General features: G+C 35.5%; 1 protein-coding gene across 8 annotated transcripts in view; it reads right to left on the bottom strand.

Moving 5' to 3' along the window:
- Positions 1 to 517: 517 nt before the first annotated feature.
- The window catches only part of C2CD5 (C2 calcium dependent domain containing 5), a 99,070-nt gene continuing 71,904 nt past the window's right edge, over positions 518 to 27,683 (bottom strand). The window contains exons 14-21 of one of the 8 annotated variants that reach the window (XM_064284491.1): positions 27,325 to 27,414; positions 26,774 to 26,861; positions 25,243 to 25,329; positions 12,967 to 13,017; positions 11,998 to 12,069; positions 10,472 to 10,662; positions 5,187 to 5,333; positions 518 to 2,086 (exon numbers count right to left, since the gene is read on the bottom strand). In XM_064284491.1, coding sequence (XP_064140561.1) covers positions 1,955 to 2,086; positions 5,187 to 5,333; positions 10,472 to 10,662; positions 11,998 to 12,069; positions 12,967 to 13,017; positions 25,243 to 25,329; positions 26,774 to 26,861; positions 27,325 to 27,414 — 858 coding nt within the window. In that variant the 3' untranslated portion in view covers positions 518 to 1,954. Of the gene's footprint in view, positions 2,087 to 5,186; positions 5,334 to 10,471; positions 10,663 to 11,997; positions 12,100 to 12,966; positions 13,018 to 25,242; positions 25,330 to 26,773; positions 26,862 to 27,324; positions 27,415 to 27,683 lie in introns of all 8 variants that reach the window. The other 7 variants (XM_064284490.1, XM_064284489.1, XM_010595368.3 and 4 more) reach the window with 7 other exon arrangements.

Below are 27,683 nucleotides of genomic sequence, written 5' to 3'. Positions count from 1 at the left end.
TATTATTCTCCTGCCTAGAACAGTCTCTAGAACAATCACAAAATACCTGTTGGATGAACAAATGGATGGATCGACCAATGGATGGATGCCTGTGAACAAATAGTGAACTACTGCAAACTATTTTTCAGGGCTGAGTGTATCATCATCTCCTTTGGGAATTTTCCTCACATCCCAAGCTACACTCACATTTTCTCACTTAATAACATAGGTTTTAGAGCCAGATTGCCTGGACTTAAATCTTGGCTCCGCTAATTACTGGTCCTTGGGCAAATCACATAAACTCTCCAGTTCCCACAACTACAAAATGGTGCCTAACAATAGTATCTATGTCATAGCATTTCTGTAAAGATCAAAGGGGTTAATACAAAAATATATTTAGAAGAGGGTCTGGCTCAGAGTAAGCATTCAATAAATATTAGCTATTATTATACTACTACACATCACATTTTAAAAACTATTTGTCTAGCCACAGAAATGTACGCTCCATTAAAAAAAAAAAAAAGGAATTTGTGTGTTATTTACTGCCTAAAAGAGTGCTGCAAGGATCCAGCAGGCATTCCATAAACAGTTGTTGAATGAATACGTACCTACTCAAAGAGAATGAAAGCACCAAAATTACACATACACATCCCCAAAATTAGGACCAAGGACTTGGATACAGTAGGTGCTCAACAGACGTCTGTTGACTGAAGGAATGAATGGAGATAATAAGATGGAAAGTCATGCAGACATCTGACAGTACTACATAATAGGAGGCAAAAAAGAGATTTAGGAATATTATTTGTTTTTATAAATATTTAATTTAAAAATAAAATTATAAACAAAATACAGAAAACTATTGACACCTGTGATAACAAGGAAATGATTCCTAATCTTTTGGGCAGTTTGTTATCCGGAAGAGCAAAATTGTGGGTTTTATTGTGCAAAGGAGGAATGTGATTTTTAAGGTTCATTTACAATGGATTTGACAGAAAAAGTATTTCTAGGTATACATTCAACATTTTACAGCATATTTACATTCAAGTTACACTTCCAAATTCTATGTCAAATACAGTTAAGTCACCATCAAAAACTCTTAAGCTATTACTATAATTCTGTTTATTTGGTAGGAGTGTAATAGTGTTTTATTAGAAAATAAATTCACTTTCCTACTAAATCATTTATATTTTAAGTATTTCAACAATATTCACTGACATTTTCATCCCAGTTGAAGCCAGATGCCTTCTAGACAAACTAGATACTAACTGAAATTTGGCCAGTTATGAAATTATATAGTAATTTTTTGCACCCCTCTTTTTTCTCCTTAGCGATATGATTAAACTTACAATGAAAGGACACCAGTTTTGATAAAATTATTTTTCTTTTACAGTAGTAATGGCATATTATACATACAAGTTGTAGAATTTTAAGTTCTTTTTAAAAGATGGCTGAAGCACTTTTCTCTTTCAATTGCTACCAAATTCTTCCTCAAAATAAAACACATTAAGAAACCTATGTAGTAGTTTTCTCAAAACTTTTCTCCACACATTCCTCAAATCAGACTATTTATTCACTAACGATTTGTGAATTTCTTAATTTTTCCAAATTACACTAGGGAAACTATCTTGGTTTCCTTATAATCTTCCCCTTTCATCTTTTAAATTACGATTTTATTAAAATCAACATAAATTACAAATAGCTTCCATTTTTGCTATACCAAATTCTCTGAGAAGTTTACCTTATTGAAGGGTCAAGATTCTACAGGGCTTATCTGTCTAGACTAGGCAAACAAAAGTAAAGATTAGAAAATCTTATACCCAAGAGATTCCAGACAAATCATATCTCCTCGTGATATATCAATTCTTAATTATCCCGAATTTAATTTAAGTTTTTTTAAGTCTAGGAAGACAGTTAACGACCCAACAGCGGAGAAAGATGATTTTCACTCAGTTGAGCTCTTTTTTTCTAATTTACTTCAGGTTGTTACTTCTCCTCCAGTACATGCAGGCTGGCAGTTGGCAGCAGGCTGCTGAGTTGATATCACTTCTAATTCAGATTCACGCACAAAAACCACTGCGTCACCACTTACATTTATAAGACACTGTGCCTATAAGAACAATAGGACATGTTCAGTCACAAACTCAATGATATGCTCTTACTCTTGTTATACTAGAAGCAGTACTGTAAAGCTGAAAAAGCACAGGCTTACAAATCAGCAGGAAAAAACCCAACAAAAAAATCAGCAAAGGATAAGAAGGCAACGAACAGAAAAGGAAACTAAAAAAAAAAAAAATGAATGTGTAAGAAAATGGTCAAGCCCACTGACCATTATAGTAATCAGAGATTTACAAATTAAAATGACAAGAGACTATTTCATATATATAGGCCAAAAAAAAAAAAAAGTAAAAATTGGATGTAACAAAGTGTCGGCAAAGACATGGGGTAACCATGCAACCACTCTGGAGAGCCATCTGGCAATATCTAGTAAGGCTGAAAAGTACATACCCTATGACCCACCAACTCCATTCTTATATGCAACCCTAGGAAAATCTTAAGCATTTATGCAAAAAGATAAGTACATGACTTTTTGCTGCATCATGTTTGTAACAGCAAAATTATGGATGCTCATCCAGAGGGGAATGAAAATAAATTGTGGAATATTTATGCCTGAAACACTTTAGACGTGAAAAGAAATGACAATATGGATAAATCTCCTAAACATCATTATGAATTAACAAAAGCAAGTTGCAAAGTGACACATAAAATATAAAACCATTTATATAGTTACATAAAGTTTAAAAATGTCCAAAATAACCTCAATGGAGGGGCACTTTGGCAATATCTACGAAGATTACAAAGGTATACATGCTTTGATCTAGCAATTCCATTTCTAAGACTTTTTCCTACAGACATACCCACATTTGTGCCAACTGCTTATGTCTGGGTGGTTCTGGCTGCATTGTATATAATGGCATAACATTCACTGGAAACATTTCTCAATGTTCCTCGGCAGGGAATTAAAGAAATTTTGTTTGTCCATAGCACAGAATGCTATAGAATTATAACACAAAATGAGAGTGCTCTTTCTGCCTTGAAATGGAACAATCTCTTAGAAAACTTAAGTAAAAGAGCAAGCTGTGGAACAATGCATGCTTCCAGTAATGCTTCCACCATTCGTGTAAAAAGCGGATAAAAGAATATATATTTGCTTGTATGTACCTAAAACCTCTCTGGCATGTTATATATTCTGGAGTGTTGTATCTCTAGAAATTACACTAATTAATTAACAAACAAATAAATACCTAATAACTTTGGTTGCATGCAGGGAGGAAAACTGATTGACTGGGACACAGGATAGGGAGAGGCTTTTCAAGTTTAAACTCCTTTATACTTTTTTGAATTTTGAGCCACGACAATATATTACCTACTCAAAAATACACTAAAAACATTTTTCTAGCTTTTTTTTATTGTGTTGAAAATACAGATAACAAAACATAGGCCATCTCTACAATTTCTACATGTATAATTCAGTGACACTGATTACTTTCTTCAAGTTGTGCATCCATTCTCGCTATCCTTTTCTAAATCATTCCATCACCGTTAACATAAAAGCAAAAACTCCCTCTTTCCCTTTCCTTCCACCCCTAGTGACCACTGGCAATATTTGTTTTCTATATATTTGCTTATTTCATATATGTGAGATCATACAGTATTTTTCCTTTTGCAACTGACTTACTTCACTCAGGGTGAGGTTTCCAAGGTTCATCCATGTTGTGGCATGCTATATGTATGCACGTGTAGTTTTAAAAACATAAGGGCATGCGTAAGAATGAGAAACAACAAAATCAAGAGGGTGGTTCCCTTGGCAGCAGGAGATCGGTCCACAGAAGTTTCAACCATATTTTTACTATTTTATTTCTTAAGCTGAGTGTCAAAATTTGCCAGTAAGTTGTCTTCTAGTTTCATGGCATCGCTATTTTTATTCAACATCACTAATAAAGGATAATACACCCTGAACAACAAAAATGCATAAACTAAGTGGGTCAATGAAAGCTGAAAAACCTTTAGTAAACAGCACCCTTCTGAAGATAACAATTTCATTAAACCTAACGATTTCAAAGTAAAGCTAAAAGTACTTTGAATCTCCCTAATGTCTTTTCCACCTCCTTGGAAACTCTATGGGGTCGCTATGAGTCGAAATTGACTCGACAGCAATGGGTTGGTTTGTCTGTTTTTTTTTTTAATATATTTAATGACAGCATCTCATTATCATTATAATTTTATCATTGGAAAAATAGGGATACTGGAAATGGAAGTAATTTGTCTTCGGTTACAATTAGCTAGATATAAAGCTGAGAACAAACTACATACACACCCACACATACACCTATGCATCTATCTACACATACATGCATCTATTCATTCTTATTCCTACTCAAATGATCAATAATTAGCCTATATCAGAGCTTCCTAAGCTCTGTGTCTGCCAAGGTTTGCCAAGATATTGATACCCTCAGGTCTCATGGCAACCTCCTAGGCCAGAAACCCAGGGCTGGTTACCTCCAGCCTCAAGCATCTTCATCCATCTACCATAGTGTGCCATACGAATAACATCATTTTTGATGTGTGCCATGAAGAGAAGAGTAGAAAGCACTGCCTTAGTGATACTTCAATTATTATTTAATTTTTTAAGGAAATCTTTAATAATTTTAAGTGAGTTATTATCTTAACTCGAAACTGATAAAAAAATTTTATTCCAAAGTTTAACCTAAGCAACACCTCCCCTTTAACAGAATGATGTTACTTATTAGGAATAAACAAACAGTGGCCCCAACGTGGGGGACTCTTCACCAGCATGCTAGCTAGAACTGAACAGCATCACAGTCTACACTCTGCCAGACTATGAAGTGTGGGGTGCAGCATCTTCATTTCTTCTCAGTTAGCTATCACTGTATCCCAAAGACCCACAAAGACGTTGGTGGAAACAGTAACTTAGAATTTCCAGTAGTTAACAATAACAATTAGTCACTTGGAATGTGAAAACAGCATCTGAGCTATGCATGACCATGGTTATTAATAAATTCATTAAACATGTTTAAAGCATCTAAAACTCAAGGAGCTCCAAAGAGCAATTCTCCTTTTCTGGGCAGGGGAGGGCCCTGGGGAAAATTCTCAGGTTCCCATCAGAGATTTTAACTGTATCTCACCTGGTTTTTATTTGGGTTCTCCATGAAAACACACTGCTTCATTATGTAGGAGACAACAGCATTCCCTCCTAATGCAGCAACATGAGCTCTCACCATTGCAAACACTTCAGCAATAAAAGCATGGAGAAAACCACTGACACCTCCTTCCTAAATGAAAAGCCACAAGAAAATTACACTGTATATATATGTGTATATATGCATGTTAAACAATACATATTAAAACATCCTAAATTATCTTAATATAATGCATGATACTTTTACTTTCCTTCATAATGGAAAGAATTTACTTATTGAATGAACGAATCAACAAACCTTTAGTAAGCACATGTCTGTGATAGAGAATAGTATCCTCACTTTACAGATCATAAAATTGAGGCTCAGAGAATTTGTCATTTGCCCATGGTCAGTCAGCTAATAAGCAAATGGCAGAGCAAGAAGTCAAACTACTCATCTATCTTCAATTATCTCCCCCTATCAGTTGTTCCCATCACCACTCAAATAGATATTAAAAAACCTCTGCTATCCATATTCCTGTTCTCAAATATGTCCAGTCACAAATGCCATTCTGGGGCTTCTCAAATATATCAAGCATTTTCCTGTCTCAGAGTCACTGCACATGCTGTTCCCACTGCCTTGAACAATTTCCCTCCAAGATAACTCTTACTTTTCCTTCAGGTCCCAGTTTAAATGTTACTTCCTCAGTTCCTCATGAAACTTTCACGGCCATCAAATCTAAATTAAGTTCCCCGGTAACAGTCTCTCATAGCTCCTATTTCTTCATATTACTTGCTATCATTAGCAATAATATTAGTTATATGATTATTTGTTTAATGTCCACCTTGCCATTAAAGTGTAAACTCCATGAGGTCAGGGACTGCATCTGTTTTGCTCGCAACTACATTCTAACACCTAGTACAGTAGATGCCCATAACAAGGTATTCCACACATATCTGTCAGGGAATGTAATCCACTGGCTCTAACGGAGTGTTTAGCTTGGGGGGACTTTCCCAATGCTCAAAAATAAACAAAACAGAAACTAAAGGCTAGCTAATACCTTAAAATGCTTTTGAACCTAAGTTTTTCACAAATTTTCATGGAGGTTACTTATAGTCTAAGGAGGATTTTCCAACTTCAAACTGGATATTAAAAGTAAAACTTAATGCACTGTTAGAAAACCATTTCACTAGCTCACATCTTTCTGAAAGCCCAGAGGATTTGGGGGATACACCTGTGCTAAGGTACCCCTTTATGTAATTAAGGGATTCAGTGAGTTGTTTCAGTTTGTCTCCAACTCAATCATAGCTCAGTACAATTTTTTTTCCTTTACTTTTATCAGTTTTCCTCCTGCCTATTAAAAGAAGAGTAGAGTAGCACAGACTACCGAGGCGAAATTTTAAAGAGATTTCATGACCGTGAGCAAAAAACTCTCCCAGGCAATAAATGAATTTAAGATATTGTACTATTTTTACTATAGTTAATACTACAGGTCTCTGTGAAAAGAAATCTTCCATAAAGTAACATTTTGGAGGATGGGACCTAAACAGTAGAGAAAGCATTTAAAAAATAAGTTTGTATGGATTTGAAACAGTACAGTATCTAAGGGCTATTAACAGCAAATGCCAAAAGGCTAATTCACAAATCTATGCCAGCTTCTCACACTCAACCTTCTTTGCCAAACTTAAACGGACACAGAACTATCATCTATTTCAATTCTACATTAAAGATTTTTGAGAATATCTTAAGATAGCTTATTTTCCATTTCAACATAATTACAGTATGATTAAAAAACTAATTTATCTTAGAGGAAATATCCATCTAATTCATTCAATAATCTATCAGAAGTCATTCATTTGTTTTCAAAATATATTGTATTTATTCTGTGTCAGGCACTGTGCTAGGTGCAGGATGATGAGCAAGATAGTTAAAAACAGCCTAGAGGCTGTAATTCCAAGAAAATGTAGGAACCCTGCTGGTAAAACAATGGGGAAAAACATAGTTAAGTCACCTTTATAATGAATATTCTGCCGAAGTAAGACCTGAAGAGTTTATTGGGTTTAATTTCCCTATTCGTAATATTAACTTGCTCAGCAGCTCTATTTAACAAAGTAAGACAAAAGAGAACTATAATTTTCTTTTTTCTTGAGTTTAAATTCCTGCATTGTGAAAAATATAATAGGCTGACTCTGGTTCTCAACTTTGACCACATCAAGTAAAACATTATAAGTATCCTTGTTGTTAGGTGCCATCAAGTCTGTTCTAACTCACAGCGACCCTATGTACAACAAAACAAAACACTGCCCAGTCCTGTTTGACCTAATTGTTGCAGCCACTGTGTCAATCCATCATGTTGAGGGTCTTCCTCTTTTTCACTGACCTGCTGCCCTACCAAGCATGAAGTCCTTCTCCAGGGACTGATCCCTCTGGATAACATGTCCAAAGTACATGAGACAAAATCTCATCACCCTTGCTTCTAAGGAGCATTCTGGCTGTACTTCTTCCAAGACAGATTAGTTCGTTCTTCTGGCAGTCCATGATATAGTCAATATTCTTGGCTAACATCATAATTCAAAGGCATCAATGCTGCTTTGGTCTTCCTTACTCATTGTCAAGCTTTCACATGCATATAAGGTGATTGAAAATATCACAGCTTGGGTCAAGAACACCTTAGTCCTCAAAGTAACATCTATGCTTTTTGACACTGTAAAGAGGTCTTTTGCAGTAGATTCACTCAAGGCAATACGTTCTTTGATTTCTTGACTGCTGCTTCCACTGGCACTGATTGTGGATCCAAGTAAAACGAAATTCTTGACAACTTCAATATTGTCTCTGTTTATCTTGATGTTGATTACTGGTCCAGTTGTGAGGGCTTTTGTTTTCTTTATGTTGAGGTATAATTCATAATGAAGGCTGCAGTCTTTGATCTTCATCAGTAAGTGCTTCAAGTCCTATTTGCTTTCAGCAACTAAGGCTGCGTCATCTGCGTATTACAGGATGTTAATGAGTCCTTCCTCCAATCCTGATGCCGCACTCTTCTTCAAATAGTCCACCTTCTCGGAGTTTTGCTCAGCATACAGACTAAGTATGATGAAAGGATACAACCCTGACCTTTCCTGATTTTACCACACATTATTCCCTTGTTCTGTTTGAACGGCTGCCTCTTAGTCTATGTACAGGTTCCGCATGAGCACAATTAACTGTTCTGGAATTCCCATTCTTCGCAGTGTTACCCATAATTTGTTAGGATCCACATAGTTGAATGCCTTTGGATAATCAATAAAACATAGGTAAACATCTTTCTGGTATTCTCTGCTTTCAGCCAGGATCCATCTGACATCAGCAGTGATACCCCTCATTCCACAACCTCTTCTGAATCCAGCTTGAATTCTGGCACTTCCCTGTCAATAAACTGCGGCAATCATTTTTTACTGATCTTCAGTAAAATTTTACTTGTATGTGATATTAATTATATTGTTCAATAATTTCCACATTCTGTTGGATCACCTTTCTTTGGAATGGACATAGATATGGGTCTCTTCCAGCTGGCTGGCCAGGCAGCTATTTTCCAAACATTATAAATACTATTATTAAAAAACAGAGTTTAAGGATATCCAATGTTAGATGAGAATTTGAAGAAACAATATTCTCAATGTTTAAGACAGTAGGAGAAAATGGGCACCCTTACCCATTTTCAGAGGAAAGAAACAACAGAGAAAAATTATATAAAATATTTCCAAAGACAAAAATCTATCTAAATGTGATCCTTTAAAAATTGTCATCTAAATACATCTCAGGCAAATAACTAGTGAGAAAAATAAGCTGTTTTGTCATTGGGCTATTTTAAACCTCTAATCAACTTGGATAAATTTATTTTATTTACCGTATGATAAAGACCTGGAATTTCTAACAATAAATGGGTTTCGGCCTTACACAACTCTTGTGATAATACTCGATGCTCTAACATGAAATATAGAATTTGGGAAATCTATACTAGAATCAATCCAGATAGGTTATTGAAATACATATACAGTAAATTATTTACACTCATGCAGAACCTATACAGAGACCAAGGAGCAGTCATTTGAACAGAATAAGGGGATGCTGTGTGGTTTGAAATCAGGAAAGGTATCCATCAGGGTTGTATCCTTTCACTATATTCAATCTGTATGCTGAGTAAATAATCTGAGAAACTAGACTGCATGAAGAAGAATGAGGAAGACTCATTAACAACCTGTGATATGCAGATGACACAACCTTGCTTGCAAAAAGTAAAGAGGACTTGAAGCACTTACTGATGAAGATCAAAGACTACAGCCTTCAGTATGGATTATATCTTAGCACACACAAAAAACAAAAATCCTCACAACTGGACCAATAAGCAACATCATGATAAACAGAGAAAATATTGAAAGTGTCAAAATTTCATTGGACATGGATCCACAATCAACGCCCCTGGAAGCAGCAGTCAAGAAATCAAGCTATGTGTTGCATTCGGTAAATCTGCTGCAGAAGACCTCTTTAAAGTGTTCAGAAGCAAAGAAATCAACTTGAGGACTAAGGTGTGCCTGACCCAAGCCATGGTATCCTCAATCACCTCATACGCATTTGAAAGCTGGACAATGAATAAGGAAGACCAAAGAAGAATTGATGCCTTTTATTTTGTTGTTGGAGAATAATACTGAATATAGCATGGACTTTGAGAAGAATGAACAAATTAGGATGGTGAGACTTCGTCTCATGTACTTTGGACTGTTATCAGGAAGGACCAGTCCCTAGAAAAGGACATCATGCTTGGTGAGGTAGAGGGTCAGAGAATAAGAGCAACACCTTCAATGAGGTGGACTGACACAGCGGCTGCAATGATGGGCTCAAACGTAGCAATGACTGTGAGGACAGCACAGGACCAGGCAGTGTTTTGTTCTGTTGTACACAGAGTCACTATAAGGTGGAATAGACTCAACAGCGCCTAAGAACAACGTTAGGCCCTTGTGGCGCAATGGTTAAGCACCCAGCTGCTAAGTGAAAGGTCAGCTGTTTGAACCTACCAGTGGCTCCAGGAAAGAAAAGACCTGGTGATCTGCTCCATAAAGATGACAGCCTAGGACACCCTACGGTGTAGTTCTATTCTGTCCTATTGGGTTGCTTTGAGTCGGAATTGACTCAACAGCACACAACAAGTTATTTTCGGCAAAAAGAAAAAAAGCAAATTGAAACTTGCTTGGTTTGGTACTAATATATTTAATCAGAGAAAATTCACAATAATATTTAAGTAACTTCTATAAACTTACCTCACGAAGAGAAGTAGTTTCCCGGATAAAAAACATGTTAATTATTCCAAGGTATTTAGTTATTTTTGCTCCCGGAATGAAAGAAAGAGGTGTCATCTTAACGACCCCAACTGTAGAATTGGCACAAGACGGAGTAGAACGATTCCGGAAATTTCCTTCACCCATTGGACTTGCTTTTTCAACTGTCACAGCTAAAATTGGGGAAAGAAGAGAAAGCATCAAGTCAGAGGCTGGTAATTCGATTATTTCCCAAGGTTTCCAAATAAGTGGTGACAACATTCAGCTGTCTGTGAGGCTAAGCCATGTCATGAAAGAAAAGGAATTATCATGCACTGCATGCAATTTAAAAAGAGAAGGAAAGAAAAACATAAAGGAAATGCTGGAATGGAATTCTTTTGGAAGAAAAATGGCATTCCTGCAAAAGAAAATGTTGATGCAGTGTAGCTACACACAATGATTGGTTATAAAGTGAAGAAAAAGAAAAAGCGGCAGAGCATTAAAAATTATCTGCTGTAAGAACACATTACAAAGAGTGTGAAAGTTGTTTTATTTCCCAGTGCAGTTTTTTCCATCTTTTTTAGACGACTTCGTCATTGTCAACTTGTAGATAAACCTTATGTTAACTAGTTGTAACAGACTTTTTTCCCCAAACTTTTCGATTAAACAAACTCACAATTCTAAAAACTTAACAAATGACCTTGGCTGACAGTTGATTGTTTATAAAATAACATAAATAGTAATAAAAAAAAATAGCTACCTTTTATTAAATAACTACTATAAGCTATTTATTAAATCATTATTATATTATATACATATATATATATATATTACCCTTACAACAACCCAGCAACATAGGTATTATCAACCCCATTTCACACATGAGGAGCTTGCCCAAGGTCAACAGCTATTACAATGCCACTTCTAGGATTCACGTCTAGATCTGGCTGGTTCCATATCCTGTATTCTTTCCTCTAAAACATATTTCCTTCCGCCTTTAATGTACTGTAAACTCTTTCACTCCAATACATTTACCTCAAAGACTACCAAAATACTTGGAGTAAAAATAAAGAACATATAACTAATGAGTCTGATTCTAGCAGTAAGAGAAGAATTAACTACTTCCTCTCTAGAAATCCCTCATTCTTTTAGCCCTCTGAGTATCACACTTAGTAAACTGACATATGCCATGTACTAAATAGTACCTTGGGTCCTTGAAGAACACCTTTTCAAAACGAGAACTGTTAATTTCCTTCTAGGTAGAAGGACATAATATCTATTGCATACTTGTAAGAAAACCTTCACTAAAAGTAAAAATTTTAAAACAGAATAATATAGTTAAAATTACTAAATCTACAGGCCCTTCAATAACTTTTGCTAAATAACCATTAGACTCTGCAGCTTTCACACTCCAATATGACTGATTGGCAATGTTATTACTGGGTAGTAAGGTCTAGCCTTCACCACTGGGGAAATCAGGGATATGCTTCTCAGATCATCATCACAATGTGGTAGAAACATCCGCCTACTTGTCTTAATTGATCCGCGCCTTATGGTCTGAGCTTTCAGTTTAATGAGCTCTATCCAGCTGCTGCATCTGTCTGCAAAGGAACTGTAATCAACTGACGTTGCTGAAAACACAGACAGAACACAAAAGAAAAAACAAAGAAAAAATATGGATGACGTCTCTTGCTCGTCATAACACTCCTTTCGATGATGTAATTTAACTGTAACTTAGAAAAAAAGAATGGTCCTTTTCAAGTCAGATAAGAGAGATAGCAAAGAGTCAAGCTTTAGACACTGATTTGTCCAAAACCAAGTTCTCAGCTGGCTGAGCTTTTGTGGCGATGTCAGAGACGTGTGTGGGGTCTCTTAGGGAGTGTATAACTGGGGTCTAATGAAAATATCATCAAACAACCACACACTGTGCTTTACGATAATTTTTTTACCACTACTTTACAATGGTTTAGGACTTTAATCTACAATCCAAAATTTATGAATATTTCCCTTCCCTATTTTTACTCTAAAAAATAAGAATCAGATGATGAATACATGAAAAAAAAAAAAAACACTAGTTGACTTAATTTTTATTAAAACACTTTTCCACCATTACTAACAGGAATGTCGAAGTGTTATTTTTGTCACTATTCTGTTTACAAGTCTAATTTCAGCATCAAAAACAAAATAAGCAAGGGAGATACGTGTGAGCCTAACAAGTCCCCCTCTTAAAAAGATTAACTTTTGCTAAGCTAAGAAAAATATTAAGGAGCTAATATTTTATTTTTAGAAATTGGGAAGCTATTAAAATACTTAAAAAAAAAACTGAAATACTAGCTTCATTAATTTTTTTTTTTTTAATACACTCTATCTCCAACAAAGTCACTTTTTGGTGTTTATTCCATTGTCCAGTGCATTTCTTCAATGTCTGTTATTTATATGCACCAAAGACCTAGAATTTCACACCTTTGGTGACTATTGGCTTAATTAGACAAACTCACCTCTCTGTGCAGCTGGTATACCTGAGTTAGAACTTGCACTCTCCAGGTGTTCTAATAAGACAATATGAACAACATTAGCTTGGGTGCTAAGTACAAGCCAGTATCTCTTCTTTGCTGTTTGTTAATACCTTCTATGAGTAAGAAGAATAGGAGGAAATCTTTATGGTTTTGTTATGAAAGCGAATCAAATAGAAGTATTAGGTTTAAAATGCAGTTTCTTTTGATATATGAAAACTAGTTCAGTTAATAAATATCATGCCAAGAAAGACTTGCTTACTATAACACAAAAAGACTTTCAGAAACTTTATAGTCATGACAAATTATAAACACAGTAACAAATGTTAGTAGGATAAAAGTAGGATGAGAGGAAACTGGATAAAGAGTCAGTATGTTTGGAAGAAAATCTGAAGTGAAACATGAAAGGAAAATGTCTGGGGAGAAAGGGAGACAGTAAGATTAGAAATTAGAAAGTAATGACTGATGTCTCACAGACAAACACAAGTTGCTCATTAGCCATGACCTTCCCTTCCCACCAACCACCACTAACTGCTCCATTCAAGGACTTCACTATCAACTGCTCCCTCTAGTGGTATCAAGACTTTGTAAACTGATCTCTACACAAGTAACTACAAGTAACTAGGGAACTCCAAATTAACCACGCCTTTTCTTTTTTTTTTTTTCCAGTAACCTCACGAAAGCAGCATCTAGAATTTTTCTTGTTTTTTATATGCTTATTACAAACATTTAAGGAACTGTACAAATTTAAACAACACTATACAAAAAAAACTTTACAATCTGTTTTTTAATGTTCAGGCTCTACTCCCTCTAGCATATTTGAATTTCTGTTTCAAAGAATTTTACAACTGAAGAATAGTATTGCCGGATTGGACTGGAATATGGGATAGAAAATGATACTGGTGGAGAACGAGCTTCTTGGATCAAGTAGACACATGAGACTATGTGGGCATCTCCTGTCTGGAGGGGAGATGAGAGGGCAGAGCAGGCCAGAAGCTGGCCGAATGGACACGAGGAGAGAAAGTGAAGTACTGTGCTCTCTCATTAGAGGGAGAGCAGTTAGGAGTGTATAGCAAGGTGTATGTAAATTTTACATGAGAGGCTGACCGATTTGTAAACTTTCACTTAAAGCACAATAAAGATTAATTAAAAAAAAAAAAAGAATAGTGCTGCCAAGTTAGAAATAACTAATGAAAGTCACTGAGAATAATTTGGGTGAGCTGGGTTTAAAAAAAAAATTTTTAATTATGTACATACATATTTTTCTCTCTACTTAATGTGCTGATCTTTTGGGAAGACTCTTGAATTAATACAAGTTAAAACTTTTCAAAAATATGGTTTGTACAGAACGTTTCTGCTAAATGGATATAATCAAAGTGCCTTCCTCTTCTTTTTATGAAGCAAGTGACCACTGGCTAATACTGGGAAATACGCAGTAGGTGACATTCCTCCTAGAGTACAGAGCTGACGAAAACCAGGGTCAGTAGGTGAGCCCTGGGGGCACAAACACTGAGTGCTCTGGAAGGTTGGTGGTTTGAACCCACACCAGTGGCTCCGCAGGAGAAAAGGCCTGGCAATCTGCTTCCGTAAAAGTTACAGCCAAGAGAGCCATATGGCTCAGTTCTACTCTGTCATATGGGGTCACTACGAGTCAAAAATCAACTTGATGGCACCTACCAACCACCAGTGAGCTCTACAAAATGCCTGTGAGGGCACCATGGTGTGGAAATGCCCTGGGACTGCAGATGCACAGACTGTAGACAGAGCCCTCCTGATTCAGCTTGAGTGGCTATGCAAGCCCAGAAGGATATGGAATCTACAGGAAGACCAGGTCAGACCTGACATTTCAGAGGTTTACCACATCTCTTAGGGACAGCTCAGACCAGAAACATACCCAAGGCAGATGCTGGGAATAGCATTTGACCCACCCCAGGTTTGCACATCACATGAAGTTCTCGGGGTTCTCATGTGTCCTGTACAGTACAGACTTACTGGGTATAGAATTACAGAAAATATAGCAAGTATTAGGAATTCTGTGAAATTAAGAAAAAATGTGCAGGTGGGTTGGGGGGATGGCTAAATTTTTTTTTAGAATAATCATTAAAATGAAATTCTCTTCTACGCCTCGATATTATGATTTATGTAGAATTCCCTAGTAGCAATTTTATATGATGTAAAAGCAAAAAATCACAGAAAGAACTTAAATATATAGAAAGTATTTGTTCCCATCTTTAAGCTGTATCAAATGAAGAAACAAAAGTGAAAAACAATTTGTAAAATATTTGTGCTTAAACGAAAAAAAAAATTGAACATCTTTGCAAAGACAAACTGTTAAGAGTACTTGCTTATTGGGAAGGGATATGAAGAGAAAAGGGAGCTTTATTTTGACTCTATGACTTTGGTGGTATTTGAATTTTTCACCATGTGCATTATTTTTATTGCTAGCTGCCTGAGTCAGTTCTGACTCATGGCAGCCCCATCTGTTACCGAGTAGAACTGCTCCATAAGGTATTCTTGGCTACAATCTTAACAGAAGCTGACTGCCAGGCCTTTCTTCTGCAGAGAGGCAGTGGTTTCAAACCGCCAACCTTTAGGTTAGCAGTCAAGTGCAAGCTGTTTGTGCCACCTTGCGACCTTTGTACCTTTATTACTTTCCCCCTAAAATTTCACAAAGTGTGGGAGAGATGGCAGAGAGAAAGGAAAAATGTTCGTTCCCTTCCCTCAAATATGAATGCATATAAAATAAAATCTGGATAAACAAAATTTTTAAATTGGAGACATTCTTAGGGGAAAGGTGATTTTAAAGCACTGTAAAGAGATTTCACGTACGGAGAACAGGTTTATCTTTTAACATGCTTGCTATGATCTTAATTTTTCTCTTAGAGAAAAGGGCCAAGATGCTCTGATCCAGATGAACGTCGGCACCACACGCTGGGTTGAACGACTCAAGTATCTAACGGCCTCAGACTCCTGATCAAAGTCTGGCTTCCTGTGTAATAAGCTTTTCTAAAGTACTACACGTGTAAGCAGTCTGAATCACTGGCAAACTGGTAATTCTGTCTAAAAAGAAATAAATAAAAGAATATGGAATCTCTAGGCCAATCCGTAAAAGAAAAAAAAAGGCAGATTTTATTGTTCAGGGGCATAGATCTCATTTAAAAACCTTTCGGGCTTTGTTGAGGAGTGAATGCTGAATTGCAGGCCATTTGTACATCTATGTGGAAGAGGTGGAGACACACACTTCATATGTTAGGTCTTCATTCTAGCTGCAAAAGAGTCTCAATCAAGCCACACAGCAGCCCATTTCTCTTATAATTTCCTTTCCCTTTTAGCATAAGAAAAAGATTAATTTGCTCTTTCAAAAAGCCACCATTAAGTGATAGCCCTGTTATCTCTAAAATAAATTACCCTAGAGAGTTAGTGAGGCAAGTAAAGAATATGGTTTTAATTCTTCTCTTACTGAATTCAAACCATTTTCAGCAAGCCCTGTGCCTAAGGGTGTGGGTGTGGGGATGGGGGCCTGACCCAAGGTAAAACCAGCTTCAAGGAAATGGGCATACTGATGACAAAAGGGACAAAATGTTACAAGAATTCTTTCCCCTTCCATTATATATTATATTGTGCTTCTAAGTTTCAGATTTTACCATTCTCCTTGTTTGTCATAACCAATGACAAAGGTATTGGTTAGCTGTAATGAAGCTCTATATTGATGACTAACTCTTCTGACTACTTATTCATTTTATATATCATTAGAATAATAAAATAATTTTAAAAATGACTGACACAATTGTAGCTGGATAACTTAAGAAAATGACTAAAACGGAAACTTTCCACAGATTCTCAAAAGATCCTTAGATTAAAATATATGTATCCCAGACTCTATAATTTCTGATTTATTTTCCTATGTAAATAATCTCAGTTTTAAGTTATGATGGTCAAATTTTAGTTTCATAGTCCTTTGGGTATTTCCATCCATCTATAATGCATTGATTAGCTATATCCTTTTTTTTTACATAACTCTAAAAACCAGCTTAATGACTTGAGTTAGACAAACAATATATACATTCAGTATAAATCTTATCCATAGTGTTATTCAAACATTGGCGGATTGTTAATGAAATAGCCATATTATAGTTATAAATTATTAAGGCATAGAGAAAAGATAGAAACAGCTTCAATTTCGATAGTTCATAATGGAAAAAATTCAACTGCAATACACAGGTAATATATATATTAGATAACAAAGACAATTTGCTTCTCTATTTGCACCATTTCAACTTTCCAACAATACCTTGTTGTATTCTTTGATCCCCTTCTACCCCCATTTCTATGCAACCACTCCTCCTCACTCCTCTCCTTTATATCTCCTCTTCCAAATAACCCCCAATTCAATTTCTCTCCGCTCTTTACTCCCTATTCCTTTGACTCTCCTCTGACTCTGGATTTCACTGTCCTCAAGCTGCTGTGAAGAAGCTTAGAGGGGTAAGGATTCTTTAGCCTATTTCTCCAACAATTCTCTCTCTCCTTCCTTCCTGTCCACTTCTTGGATCAGTTTCTTACACATTTTCCTCTTTTGTCTCTATTTTCCTATCTCACATTCTCTTTCCAGTCAGCATTGCTCTCACTTCAGATCTGCCATTGACTGATGTGGCATCCAAGAACATGGAAAGCTTTAGCATTTTTGATTGTTGCTGGCATTTGGCTGTAGTAACAAACATATTTAAAGAAACAAAGAAAACAGGCATGCAAGGATTATTACTATATAAAGATACCTTTAGTTAGTATAAAGAACTATAAATACTTGTAAAGACTGCAGACCCATTAACTGGTTAAGAAAAGAAAAATCTAACTTTTTTCATTTTTATAAATATAAATTTCTAATTGGACTAAAGCCTTTGGGACCTTCATCTGCTGATGTGGCATAACTGAAAATGAGAAGAAACAGTTGCAAACATTCATTAATAATCGGGATGTGGAATGTACAAAGTGTGAATCTAGGAAAACTGGAAGTTATCAAAAATGAAACGGAACACTTGAAGATAGATATCCTAGGCATTAGTGTGCTGAAATGGACTGGTATTGGCCATTCTGAACAGGACAATCATATGGTCTACTACACTAGAAATGACAAAGTGAAGAGGAATGCTGTTGCATTCAGCATCACAAAGAACATTTCAAGATTTATCCTGAAGTACAATATTGCCAGTGATAAGATCCATACGCCTACAAAGAAGATCAATTAATACGACGGTTATTCAAATTTACTCACTAACCACTAATGCCAAAGATGAAGAAATTGAAGGGTTTTATTAATGCCTGCAGTCTGAAATTGGTTAAACTTGCAGTTAAGATGGATTGATAACTACTGGTGTCTGGAATGCGGAAGTTGGAAACAGAAGGATCCGTAGTTGGAAAATATGGCCTTGGTGATGGAACAATGCTGGTGATTGCAAGACCAACAACCTATTCATTGGAAATATCTTTTTCAACAATATAAATGGCTACTGTACACACGTATAGAAACACTGGTGGTGTAGTGGTTAAGTGTTACAGCTGCTAACAAAAAGTCAGCAGTTCAAATCTATCAGGCGCTCCTTAGAAACTCTGTGGGGCAATTCTACTCTGTCCTACAGGGTCGCTATGAGTCTGAATTGACTCAATGGCAATGGGTTTTATTTTTGTTTGTTTGTTTTTGGTATACACTTGTACATTGCCAGATGGAATACACAGGAATCAGATCGATTACATCTGTGGAAGAGACGATGGAGAAACGCACTATCATCAGTTAGAACAAGGCCATGGGCTGGCTGCAGAACAGACCATCAATTGCTCAAATGCAAGTTCAAGTTGAAGATAAAGAAAATAAAAATAAGTCCATGAGAGCCAAAGTACTACCTCGATTATATTCCACCTGATCTTGCAGACCACTCCGAGAATAGATTTGATGCGCTGAACACTAATGACCGAAGACCAGACAAGTTGTGGGATGATATCAAGAACTTCATACATGAAGGAAGCAGAGGGTCTTTAAAAAGACAGGGAAGAAAAGATCAAAATGCATGTCAGAAGAGATTGAAATGTGCTCTTGAATGCAGAGCAACTAAAGCTAATGGAAGAAATGATAAAGTAAAAGAGCTAAAGAGAAGAGAAGAACACAAAGTAAAGTAACATAATGAAACATGCAAAGACCTGGAGTTAGAAAACCAAATGGGAAGAGAACACTAGGCATTTCTCAAGCTGGAAGAACTGAAGAAAAAATTCAAACCTCGAGTTGCAATACTGAAGGATTCTATGTGCAAAAGACTGAATGATGCAGGAAGCATCAAAAGACGATGGAAGGAATACACAGAGTCACTGTATGAAAAAGAATTGGTCGACGTTCAACCATTTCAAGGGGTAGAAGATGATCAAGAACTGATAGCATTGAAGGAAGAAGTCTAAGCTGCACTGAAGGCATTGGCAAAAAACAACTGCTCCAGCAATTCAAGTGTTTCAACAAACGGATTCAACAATGGAAGAGTTCACTCATACATGCCAAGAAATTTGGAAGAGAGCTTCCTGGCCAACCAACTGAAGAGATCCATATGTGTGCCCATTCCAAAGAAAGGCAATCTAATAGAATGCAGATTATCAAAAAATATCATTAATATCACATGCAAATAAAATCTTCCTCAAGATCATTTAAAAGCAGTTGCAAGCAGTACATCGACAGGGAACTATCAGAAATTCAAGCCTGATTCAGGAGAGGACATGGAACGAGGGATATCACTGCTGATGTCAGATGGATCTTGGCTGAAAGCAGAGAATGCCAGAAAGATGTTTACCTGTGTTTTACTGACTATGCAGATCCTAACAAATTATGGGTAACACCACAAAGAATGGGAATTCCAGAACATTTCATTGTATTCATGTAGAACCTGTACAAAGACCAAGAGGCAATCGTTCGAACAGAACAAGGGGATACTGCGTGGTTTAAGATCAGGAAAGGTGCGCATCAGGAAAGGTACTTATTCAATCTGTATGCTGAGCAAATAATCCAAGAAGCTGGACTATATGAAGAGCACAGCATCAGGATAGGAGGAAGATTCAGTAACAACCTGTGATACGCAGATAATACAACCTTGCTTGCTCGAAGTGAAAAGGACTTGAAACACTTACTGATGAACATCAAAGATGATGGCCTTCAGTATGAATTACACCTCAAAACAAGGAAAACAAAAATCTTCACAACTGGGCCAATAAGCAACATTGTGATAAAAAGAGAAAATATTGAAGTTGTCAAGAATTTAATTTTACTTGGATCCACAATCAATGGCCAGGGAAACAGGCAGCAGTGAATAAAGAAAGTAACATTGCATGGGACAAATCTGCTGTAAAAGACCTCTTTAAAGTGTTAAAAAAGCAAAGATATCACTTCGAGGACTAAGGTGCACCTGATCCAAACCATGGTATTTTCAATCATCTCATAAGTATTTGACTGCTGGGACAATGAGTAACACTAAGGAAGACCATCAAAGAAGAACTGATGCCTTTGAATTATGGTGTTGGTGAAGTATATTGAATACACCACGGACTGCCAGAAGAACCAACAAATCTGTCTTGGAAGGAGTACAGCCAGAATGCTCCTTAGAAGCAAGGATGAAGTGACTTTGTCTCACGTACTTTGCACATATTATCAGGAGGGACCACTCCCTGGAGAAGGACATCATGCTTGGTAGAGGGTCAGTGAAAAAGACGGTACCCTCAAGGAAATGGACCGACACAATGTCTGCAACAATGGGCTCAAACACAGCAACGATTATGAGGACAGTTCAGCAGATCCAGGCAGTGTTTCATTCTGCTGTACATAGGGTCACTACGAGTCAGAACTGACTCAATGGCACCTAACAACAACAACAACTTTAAAATAATGTGAGGCAGGTTGTTAAACTTAAAAGAATTATCTTTTACAATAAAAGTTTGGTTTAACCAAAAGAAAAATTTTATAGCCTACAATAAAAACAAAGATTTAAAAAAAAAAAAAAAAAAAACTTCTGAATATGGACACCTAATTATGGAGGACAATGTATTAAGGATGTAAGTCAATTTGTTTTCTTTTATATTGAAATCCTCATTTTGACCTATACTTGTCACACTGGTCAGTTCTCTTCACACAGTGACAGTCAGCAGCTGCTGTGATGAAAAGAGCATTCCTGCCATTCTACAGCTTATGTCACTGAATGTAATCTGCCCAGCATAAAGCAAAAAAAAAAAAACAGTAATAGGTGGTATAAAAACCATTCTTCTATACAATTTCATCCAAGAGTATATAAAAACAAAAAATCACCTAAGTAAACTATTTTAAACTGTTAAGTTACCAGCACTTTAAATGACAACTATTCTCCTATTATGGATTAGATTTATAAACAATTTGAGATATATTCAAAGTGGTATATGATTCACACATATTTGCCTAATATAATTTCTTAAGTCTTACAATATGGTTATCCAATATTTAGGTCTTTGGACATTTATCTAAAGTAATACGTTAATCTTTAATAAAAAGTACATGTATATAACTTCTTGGATCAACTCCAGCGTATGGAAAAAATCTTACTATTTTTTGACACTTTTACTTTTAGGCTTACAAAAAAAATGCAGAAACAGCACAAAGTATTGCTGAATTATCTTCACCCAGAATATCCATTTTTACTATATTTGCTCTCACTTTTTTCTATACATATCATTTTTTAAGTCTTTGGAGACAGTTTCAGAGGAAAACCGAGGTGTGGATATTAATGATGAGGAAAAAAATATTACAGAAGTGGTATAAAAAAGTTGCTATAGCTGTTTTCACTCAGAAACATGGTGCCTCCTATGAAAACAGTTTATGATGCTTCCCCATCATCTGTGTTTCTCATAGTATTCATCAAAGGATTTTGATGACTTTTAAAGGATTTTAATATCCGTTAAAAATTATTTAGGCTCAGCATCTTTTCATATTTGAAAAAAAATCAAGACAACTAGCAGGGTAATACCAAATCAAGCATAAATTTGAGACATACATCAAACTACTTTGTTACCCTGAAAAACATAAACAGGATACCACAAAAGATAGAAGGCAAAAATTGAACACGGATGGACAATTCAGGCCTAGGCTTACTCTATACAGTGAATTGGGATACATCTAATTGGAGAATCTTTTCTTCACATAACATTCACCCATTTTCAGTCATGTAAAAAGGAAAGGTTTATCTACAAGTGAAAAGATGGAAGTATTAATAAACACACTATGCTTAGCCCTTGAAACTACTCTCCCTGACAACATGAAAGAAAATGAATTTTAACCATTCATCCTATTGTGGTAAGAATATACAAAACTAAACTTGAATACTGACTTTTTTTAATTAAAAGAAGTTCTATCAGCACAGCTCACTGACTTAACAACTACAAAAATTTTGTATTTATTTACTTATCAATTCTAGTTGTTGACTATAAGTCTCTTATGGTTGCACAGAATAAAGTAGACAAGACTTTTGAGCATTTATTCCAACATTCTTACCTTTCTCTCCTGCCTGTCTTCTCTAAATTGCTGCTTAACTTTTCCCAGACATTTCCATACTCAATTCAAAGCCTTCCTTCATGTTTCAGCACTCAATTACTACATTCTTCACACATCTTTTTAAAATCTACCTTACCCTCAAATCTTCAAAAATAATTTGAGATAACTTTTAAAAATGTGTTTAGTAGACCCCATGTCCTCCTGAAAGGACTTGAAGATGCAAAGACAACAAATAAACATGCAACATAAATCATGATTTACAAAACTATTTACAGAAAGGTACAGATAAATTTTTTAGTGTTTACTGATGATGATTTTAAAATACTGAAGGAAAAGTACACAGGCTTTCAGGTAAACACTTACTGTAAAAGGTTTTATACACATATTAGATATAATGATATGCATGATGATAGTCATAAAGGTGCCATGATCTGATTCAGTGATTTTAAAACTGTTTTAAAGTCCTTTCTTCACTCAAAAATCACATGCAAAAGACCAATATATAAAATCACACTGAATTGAAGCTGCTCTAGTTCAGGGAAGTAGAGGACCTAGAGACCTACCCTTTCACTGCTTATCTCCCCTCCCTCCTTGCCTCCTAGAAGTCCAGAAGGCACCTCTAAAGAACCCCTATGGCTCTGAGGAGGAGAATTTTTAAAACATCTGTTTAATTGATTAAAAGCTATTTGAGAAAACCGAATTTAATTACAGAATCTCAGTGTGATGGCAGGCACTAATTTGGCTCAAATTTACTTTTTAAAAAAAATGAATATGTTAATAATTAAAGAACCATAAACTATAGAAACCCAAGGAATCACATAACTTTAAAGGCTAGAAAGAATTGTAACCTTTCCACATTTTTTGGTTTTACATTCCAGATTAGGAATTGAGGCTTAAAGGGGTTAAATAATTTGCCCAAGTCCTCATACCTTATCAGCAGCAGAATTGAGAAGAGGACCTAGGTCTGCTGCTTTTTTACTCTATCACATGGTCCCTCTCTATGCTCCCTAAAGTGATTTGCAAACATTTTAGGTACTACTCAAATATAACTTATTCTATGCAAATTCTTCTTTCCTTGTTCTTCAGTTCACAAAGTGTCATTTTGCATGAAATATACTAATGACTACAATAAGCGCTGGTGATAATTACCTTTGAAAACATTCTGAAAGCTGTTGCAGTAACTGTAAGCAATCAACACAAATAAGGCAAACTTAGAGTTTACATAAATCTAATCTAACCTGCAGAATTAACAACATGGTAAAATGTTGTTACCAGCATAGTAAAGTAGAGCTAATAAGGATCCCAAGTCCCGAACACCAATTTCTTTAGATTAGCATTTAATTACATTTTTTTTGTTTATTATATTTTTTTCCCCTTAGATTAGGATCCCCCCACCCCCTACTATTGTAGGGTCAGGATAAATGAAATGATACTTAAAAGTGATTTAGAACAAACACTGCATTAAACACAAGTTTCTGTATAAAGTAGGTGTTTAAAAAAAGAAAGCTTTTCATCTAGGGAGTTCAAGGAAGGTTCTTCGTAGTCCTACTTTCTATTCTAGAAGCTGTATTTAATTTATAATCTAACTCAGAGCATCTTTAAATTTGATTTTCCCTCTCTAGTCTTCCAAGAAAGTTTAGGTGTGCTAAACTTCTCTATGGAATTCCAAATTAGAATTTTAGGTGAAAAAAGAAAGAAAACAGAACCAATCTTACCATGTTAGAAGGTTTAGAATCTGAAAGCAGCTTATCTTTTCATCTTCAAAATATGTAACAAAATCTATCTATACAGACAGGCCTTGAACTGATATAGTAAAGACTCTCTTGACATATATGCAATTTGAACATAAAACCATTGTGTATTACACATAAGTTGGTATCAGATAAAATAATTAACAAGAAGTGAAAAAGTAATTTCACTTACAATATGAAATATAAGAATTAGAAAAGCTAATTTGGTTTTAAATAACATACACCATTTCTCAGATTAAAAAATTTAGGTAAAAACACAAACTACTTTTAAGAAACTAGGTACAGTAATTTTGAAAATTTTTATAATAAAAACTGCACTGAAATTAGAAGGAAAGGAAAAAAGTACCTTCCATTTTTCCCCAAAGATTTTATGGATCAAAGGTGATTTACTGCTATTAAATCAAAAGGGGTAATCATTTTGCATTTGGAAAATGGCAGTAGCTTTTAAGTATATAACAATGTTCCTCAGTAATAGCCGAGGCACATGAATGCCAGGGAGCTCATTTCTCACTTGCATGCTACTCTCCCCCCAAAATCTCTGTATATACATATACATTTTCTGAAATAAACAAGTATTTTGTTGTCTAAGAAAATCCAGAAATTTTTGTAAAGGTTCAATTATTGCTAGAAAATAATATACTAAATATAACAAAAATACCAAATATACAGTGTGAATAGTTAGTTTGAGAAATCCAAATCTTCGAAAATAAAACTATAATACATTTGAGATATGAAAATGGGATACCATATGGAAAATTACCTTAATAATTTATGACGAATTTACTTGAGAAATTAAAATGGAAGGAGAAGCACTACTCTTTCCCCTTTATGAACATGAAGAAACATACAATGAGGTAATTAAAGGCTAAATCTTCATCTCAAGATTAAGTAAGATTGCCTATAATGAAGACGCAAATGGAAGGAACTAGGAAGTAGGATTTGTGTTTTCATTTTCCTTACTTAACCAACCTTTAGCTGGTGGGAAAGGATGAGGAGGAAGTGAATCTGAACAGAGTTCCAAGGGAAACTGCAGAAGTTCTTCATTGTCTGTAGAAGCTTAAAAGGCAAGAAAAACATCAATTATTTAGTAATGGTCTATTTATTAATTAAAAACAAATTAAGAACTTGGAAGGATACACACATATATATACACGTATATATATCTTCCCACTTCATAAAATTTTTTCCCCGATTTATTCTGGTTATTTTCACCTTGGTTTCTCCCATGGGAACCCCTCATCTAAGAGTGATGCCACCTTCCCTGCTAGGATTGTTATGAGGTTTAAAAAGTGTAATACCTGTAATAGTGCCTTGCAAATAACAAGCGCTCAGTAACAATTATTATGGAGTCCCTGGGTGGTGCAAACAGTTAAAGCTTAGATGCTAACCAAAAGAAAGGAGTTTCAAGTCCACCCAGAAGTGCCTCAGAAGAAAGACCTGGTGCTCTACTTCCAAAACTAGCCTCTGAAAACCCTAACAGCACAGTTCCACTACTCTGACACATGTCGGGTCACCAGGAGTTGGGGCTAGAACCAACACGAGGGCAACTGGGTGTTTTTTAATTATTTTAAATCCTATATGTTGTACCTTACTAGTCCTATAATACTTAAACCAGTTACTAGCTATCTTCTTTGGTAAGTATCTGAACACATAATACATCTACACAACATTAACTCAATGCTCAAATCTTACCAATGCCATACATGTAGACTGTAATCAACTTTAAAAATTTCAGGCCAAAACCTACTAATCATAAATACTTCATTTAGCCAGTAAGTCATTTAAACTTTAGAAAGTGTAATATTTTTCCTGCCTGTTTTTATTTTTTTCAGAACACATAGCTGGTTTCTAACAACTAGCATTTCTTTGCATGTATCGGAAACCCTGGTGGCATAGCAGTTAAGTGCTACGGCTGCTGACCAAAGGGTCAGCAGTTCGAATCTGCCAGGTGCTCCTTGGAAACTCTATGAGGCAGTTCTGCTCTGTTCTATAGGGTAGCTATGAGTCGGAATCAACTCAACAGCTCTGGGTTTGTTTTTTTTTGTTTTGCAGTAAATCAATCCTTAGTTCTAAATTTTACTGGATTAATGACAACTCTGGGAAGCTGCTGAATGCTATGGAAACTTTCCTGAGAAAAATGCACAGGCATACAATTTTGGTTACTATATCAGTGAGCTCTCAAATGCCTTGAAGACTTCCTCAGAGGTTCTGGGATAGAAACCCCTGAATTAATGCAGAATTAATATCATATAATCAAAGTTAAGGAAACTCCAGCATTATCTACATAAGTAACAGTCAACCACCTATACGTGTATGAAAAATATCAAGTCAGCCACATGCTTATCCACGCAGTTATCTTGGTTGAGATGAACAGAAAAAAAAAATGGTAATATCTTTTCAAGAAACAAGTCATCTACTTAATCTATCAGTCCTTTATATTTGATCACTGAACTGTAACACAGGCAAACATGGACACACTTCTCATTCATCAAAGGTTTACCTCTTTGCAATGACTTTTCAACATGTGTTTTTGTGGTCTGTAAGGCCTGATTTTTGTCAAAAGTTATCGCAACTGCTGTGACTGTAACCTAGAATCAGAGAAATAATATGATTAGCAAAAATAATCACTGCCAAAATAAGTTTCTCATAAATCTTTTTCAGTATCATGAAACAGCCTATACAATTTGCTCAGCTGCCCTTCCTGTTTAAGATCCTCAAGGAAAATTATATATAAACTCAGACATTCAGATAACAACTAAACCCAATGGGTATACCTAAGCCTAGATAGTCCAGAAAGTGCCCAAGACCCTTCTCAAGAGAAACACACATCCTACTGTATACACGCTGGAACACACGTGTGATTCCACCTGCAGATGACTAGGGCTCAGACAAAAGAAACACAGACTCGGCTTCATGCTGACATATGTTTAAAAATGTTTTCAGATAAAACAGTCTGTACTTAAATGATTTAATAATGGTAAAATTATAATATTAAAACAGATCAGATAAAAGCCAGAAATCTTCTTTAATAATAAACTGAATCTTAGTTACCTGAATTAATTCATCTTCAGGCAGAGATACTGTAAAATTTACATGGCAAAGGCAGCAGGGGATCATAGATCGTAGTTTAAAATACAGGCTCTGTATAACAGAAAATATTAGTAATGTCACTTCTTTAATTTAAAAGTTTGTAAAACCTGATTTTTTTTAATTCACATTATATTATGGCAAATAGCATTAAAACAAAGCTGATCCAGTTGTTTTTTGTCTAGTATATTAAAAATACATTCTTAATATTTAAGCAGACAGTACGGTTCAATTATATTTAACATATACAGAATAAATTTTATGACCTTTAAAGCTATGAAATAACTATATACTTATTTTAGAGTATGAGATATTAAAAAAGA

The sequence above is a fragment of the Loxodonta africana genome, chromosome 4, assembly GCF_030014295.1.
Source record: "Loxodonta africana isolate mLoxAfr1 chromosome 4, mLoxAfr1.hap2, whole genome shotgun sequence".
NCBI lineage: Eukaryota > Metazoa > Chordata > Mammalia > Proboscidea > Elephantidae > Loxodonta > Loxodonta africana.
The sequence above is the reverse complement of the archived record's forward strand: the minus strand, read 5'-3'. Positions and strand labels throughout refer to the sequence as shown.